The sequence below is a fragment of the Porites lutea genome, chromosome 1 (genome assembly GCF_958299795.1).
Source record: "Porites lutea chromosome 1, jaPorLute2.1, whole genome shotgun sequence".
In the NCBI taxonomy this organism is placed as follows: domain Eukaryota; kingdom Metazoa; phylum Cnidaria; class Anthozoa; order Scleractinia; family Poritidae; genus Porites; species Porites lutea.
This window is the reverse complement of record NC_133201.1, coordinates 37,033,574-37,038,318: the sequence shown is the minus strand read 5'-3', so window position 1 is coordinate 37,038,318 and position 4,745 is coordinate 37,033,574. Positions and strand designations below refer to the sequence as shown.

General features: G+C 42.3%; 1 protein-coding gene across 1 annotated transcript; it reads left to right on the top strand.

Moving 5' to 3' along the window:
- The first annotated feature begins 1,609 nt into the window (after nucleotides 1-1,609).
- On the top strand, nucleotides 1,610-4,099 carry LOC140929161 (atrial natriuretic peptide receptor 3-like). Its single transcript, XM_073379032.1, has 4 exons — nucleotides 1,610-2,300; nucleotides 2,629-2,930; nucleotides 3,560-3,673; nucleotides 3,905-4,099. Exons 1-4 carry the CDS (start codon nucleotides 1,610-1,612, stop codon nucleotides 4,097-4,099), a joined length of 1,302 nt encoding a protein of 433 aa, XP_073235133.1.
- The last annotated feature ends 646 nt before the right edge of the window (nucleotides 4,100-4,745 follow it).

The following is a 4,745-nucleotide window of genomic DNA, read 5'->3' as shown; positions in this document are numbered from 1 at the left end:
GCAGACACGCGAACGCCCAACTCAAGGCCGGGGCGCGACATTCATTATAACAGAAATGGCCGTTTTCACACTAGAGAGGGATTAATCGTGTGAGACGAGTTATCCGTTTGATGATTCGCATCAGATAGGTAATACGGCTCAATTTGAAAATCGGGATTATCCGTTCCATATAGCCTGTGTACAGCCGCCCCCTCCCTAGAAAAAAATGGGAGAAGGGGTGTCTGTGGGGAGGGCGCGACTGTACGCAGGCTAGTCTCAGACGGATGATCCATTTCTAGCTCTAGTGTGAAAACGGCCAATAACAAAATTCCCGTGTCCAGTATTTTTAATGATAGCGAGGGACAGTACGGAACGATTGTCTGCCGTTGCCTTGCCCCTAGGTCGCATTATTCCGCCCGGCTAATGCGTTTCGGGTCACGTGGTCCGAGCGAGTTCGCCAACGAAATGCCTTGAACGAGATTGCGTGGGAAGACGCCATACAGGGACTAGGCATAATGTCTACCGTAGCGTCAGAGAAAAACAGGGAAATGTTGTTTATCCCCAACGTGTTTTACAAACAGTGACATTTCTGCGTGTTGTTTCACTAGTGTTTCGAGTGTACGACCTCCTGAAAATTGCAAATATTAATCCCCAACAAGAAGCCACACTTTCGCTATGGAAAAAAATAGTTCCTCGAGAGAGAGCGCCGGAAATGAAGCGTAGTTCTTGGTTAACAGGTAAAAGGCGCTTCGTCTAACGTGCGTACGGAGTCACACTAACCGGAAATAAAAACGTGACCATAAGTGAGTTTAGTACTTGCATTAAAAGTAGCAAATCTAGGGAACAATTTCTTTTACGGCTAACTCTTTTTTACCCTATTTACGGCTAACGGTTAAAATATTTCAATTTTTACGGCTATCAACTAAATTTTTGGCCGTTTTACGCCTATCGGTTAACCCCATGGAGACCCGCCTTGAACGTTGTGTGCTTTGAAATGACAGATTCTACCCTTCCCTCTCTCTCTCCGCAATAATGCTTGCATGAAAAACCAGCTCTGAACAAATCGGCCATGATACCGCCGTCTCTAGGCTGTTCAAGCTCTTAAGGTTGTTTTAATTTCATGCTAGTGTCGCTTTTTTACCCCCAAAATGACTTTTCAGTCTGATATTTGTTCCGCAATATCATAGAATGCATGGCAGGCGTCGACAGGGAAAGGAAAGGAACACTTTTCTCCCCCTACTGTTCCCTCCACTGCCACGCAGGCTACAATGTTTCGAAAATGCAAGGTGATGGATGCGTCCTTAACTCTCCTCGCCACTAAAAAAATTCAGATGTTTATTCGGCTTTGACTGAAAGCAAATGAGTCATTTTTGCCGCAGCCATCCGATTGGCTAAGAACAGCCGAGGCCTTCTTTTGAAGTTTGCAGAAAGCTGAAACCTTATCGTTACGCAGTCAGGGCGTGTACAAAACTTGACGTCAAAAGAAACAGACAGCTTAATCACGTTTCATAATGCTTAATTATCATTTAGTGTTTGAGGGCATTTTCAGAGTATGGCTGTATTTTTTACAAACTGAATGAAATGTTTCAGTACAAGAATTAGGAATTTCACGTCAGTGTGGAAAGTCAGAATGATGTTCCGCTTTTCCGAAATATTTAGCCTGAGTTTACTGTTCGTTTTATCGGCTTGTTCAAATTGGGACGACACAGGCGAAGATGTGAAGGAAGTTAAAATTGGTGTTTTGCTGCCAATGACTGGTTACTGGCCGATTGGTAAAACTTCTGCGTCTGCCATTACCATCGCAGTGGACAAAATCAACAATGATCCCACACTTCTACTCGGCTACAACATGACTTTCTTGTGGAATGATTCTATGTGTTTGGCCGCAGAAGGACTTAACCAAGCCGTCGAATTCAGAATCTCTGGCGTGGACGCCATTATTGGTGATGGTTGCGACATTATTTGCGAGCCTGCCGCGATTTTAGCAGCGTCCTGGAATCTGCCCATGATTTCTTGGGGCTGTGAATCGAGCAAGCTATCCGAAAAAAGTATTTACCAGACGTTTGCCAGAACGGTCGGCTCGTTCTCCAAAATGGGGGATCTCTTTATGTCCGTGCTTGGCTACTTTCGTTGGAAGAGTATCGGTATTATTGCATCAACAGAGAGCATCTGGCAGTTAGCTATGTCTGGTCTGATGAAAGTGTTTTTGGAGAACGACATAGAAATTCGCTACCTTCACACACTCAATCCAGGGCATGTGCTGGTTACGGAACGGGAGGAATATAAAAGTATGCTGGCCCTAGCGAAAGAGACAGCACGCAGTAAGCGATACAACTAGATAATGCTTTAGATGTTTAGATTAATTTCACAGAGTCTTAATAATTTACATCACTTTCAGTCAAATTAATGGTGCTCTCCGAAGCAATTCTTTAGAGTGGTTAGGGCAAAAGATTGATGGAGCTGACAAGAAATGGGCAGGGGAGGGAGGAAAGACAAGAATAACGAGGATAAAAAGATAAACTTTTATAAATTAATCATTAGAAAATGAAGAAAACAATCTCTCACGTTTTAGTTGTAGGAAAACTTAAATGATTTACAGTGACTCCCATTTTACACTTATTCACACGATGTGTGGTCATTTCCCTGTAGTCTTTGTGATGCTTTGTTACGGAGGAGACATGCGCGCTTTGATGCTGGTCGCTCACGACTTGGGCATGCTCAATGGGGACTACGCGTTTCTGACTGTCAATCTACTTCCGTCTGCCGCTATTGGAAATAACACGTTCATGGGAAACGACGGTAGAGACGCAGAAGCTGCGCTGGCGTTTAGAGGAATCTTGAGTATTTACGTTAGGGAACCAACCACAGAACTCTGGAGGTCATTCAAGGAAGATGTGAAAGACAAGATGAATGCTCCGCCATTTCAGATTCAGTTAGACGCCAGTGAACAGGTAATATATCACCGTTCAACCACACCGAGCTGTACGTACATCAAACACCATCCTGTTCCCTCTAATACGAGTTTTGGACAATGGAACGACTATGACTCTTCCTATTGGACAGGGTTACAGGGTTGGCCAAAGCCTCTGTTTCAAAGCGAGACTAAGTGCAATGCCATTGGTATGAAAATGAATTTTTATTCTCGTGTAAATAAGACTCATTTTCACCCAGAAAGGTTTTAAATCTGGCCTCGTCATGAAAGTGAGAGTCTTAGAGCTTGGAAATGTCCTATTGGCTTTTTAAGATTGCGCGGTTAGACTGGGTCGGTATTCAGTCGAAATGCATTGTGGGACTTTTGGATCCAGTTTCCTTTGTAATCAAGTAATAGCCAAAAAAAGAAGCGGTAGCGTTTTCAAAATATTCCCATAATACAATTCGACACAGTAACGAGCTAGTCTCCTCATGTTAAATGGCCAATGACTATTGACGGAGACAGCTGAACAGATGAACACGTGGTCAAATTTCCCGCGCCATTTTCCATGTCTGCCGTTTTAAACGTGAAGAGGTTTTTTCTCTGTCGTTTTATCATTTGGGCTCGTACCCAATATAACACTGTTTCGTTTCCTTTTGCAATTGAAAGAATTTCAAGCAGCTGTATGCTAACACTGTTAAAGCGAAAGCACAAGACGCGATAATTACTACAGATGGCAAACAGCCGCAGCTATTTGCCGCAGTGTTGCTTGACCACTCTACGGTTTGATCAATGAACTGAACTCTTCTAATAAACTTTATCAATATACAATTCATAAAATATATTTCAGCTTGTTCATGCGGACAAATTATTATCAAAGTAACGTATTTGCCGTGTTGTAATTTTGATTCCAAAACATAGTTTTTGCAATACTGTATGTGCTTGTATGGTGATGCAAATAAAGCTCGTTGTTGTTGTTGTTGCTCTCAAAAGGGTTTCCTGTTTCCATTCCAGGTTGAGGTGTACGCTGGAGCTATATATGATGCAATTTACCTGTATGCCATCGCGCTCAATGAAACTCTGGCCGCTGGTGGAAGCAAAAAGGATGGAAGAGCAATAGTACAGAGAATGCTTAACAAAGAATTTGACGGTTTGTTTCAATATAACATTTCACAAAGTCACGGATTCAGGGTAGAAGAATTCCCATGATTTCTGGGATTTCTTGATGGATCAATGGTATGCATTGGCAACCATTAACAAATCATGACTCATACTGGTTCCCCAAACTTTTCCAGACGTCTTAGCTGCAAATGCTGGGGCTAAATCTCTTGTAAGGTTCTGAAGGTTATATGTCTCATATCAATTGGATTACAGCTTTCTGGAGTATTTTTAGTTTTAGTAATTTAATTGGTTATTCATTGCATGAAGACTGACACTGATACTGGAAATCATTATATATACTTGTAATCCTATTGTCCGTTCAAGCAAGTCACTCTTGTTAGCGTGACAACACCTTCGCACCTGGCGTCCTCGTTCCCCTTCACCAGCGGTCGGGTTCGTCAAGCCAGCATGCGCAGTAAGAGACGAAAACTCGAGGTACGAGATTGGAGATTGGCGTGACAATCGCAGACCGAAAAATTGTGAAAATGGATTGTATGGAAAAAGACAGGCAGCCTGAGTACATAGCGTGACATCTGACGTTTAAAAAACATTTAACAATATATTGTTATCTCATAACGAATAATTTAAAAACAGTGGTTTCTGTTTTTCGAGGAAATTTCCATTAAGGTGATATTCCCAACAACTCATGTCAGGACTAAGATTTTCCGTTGGTTATTATTATGTTAAAGGTGCT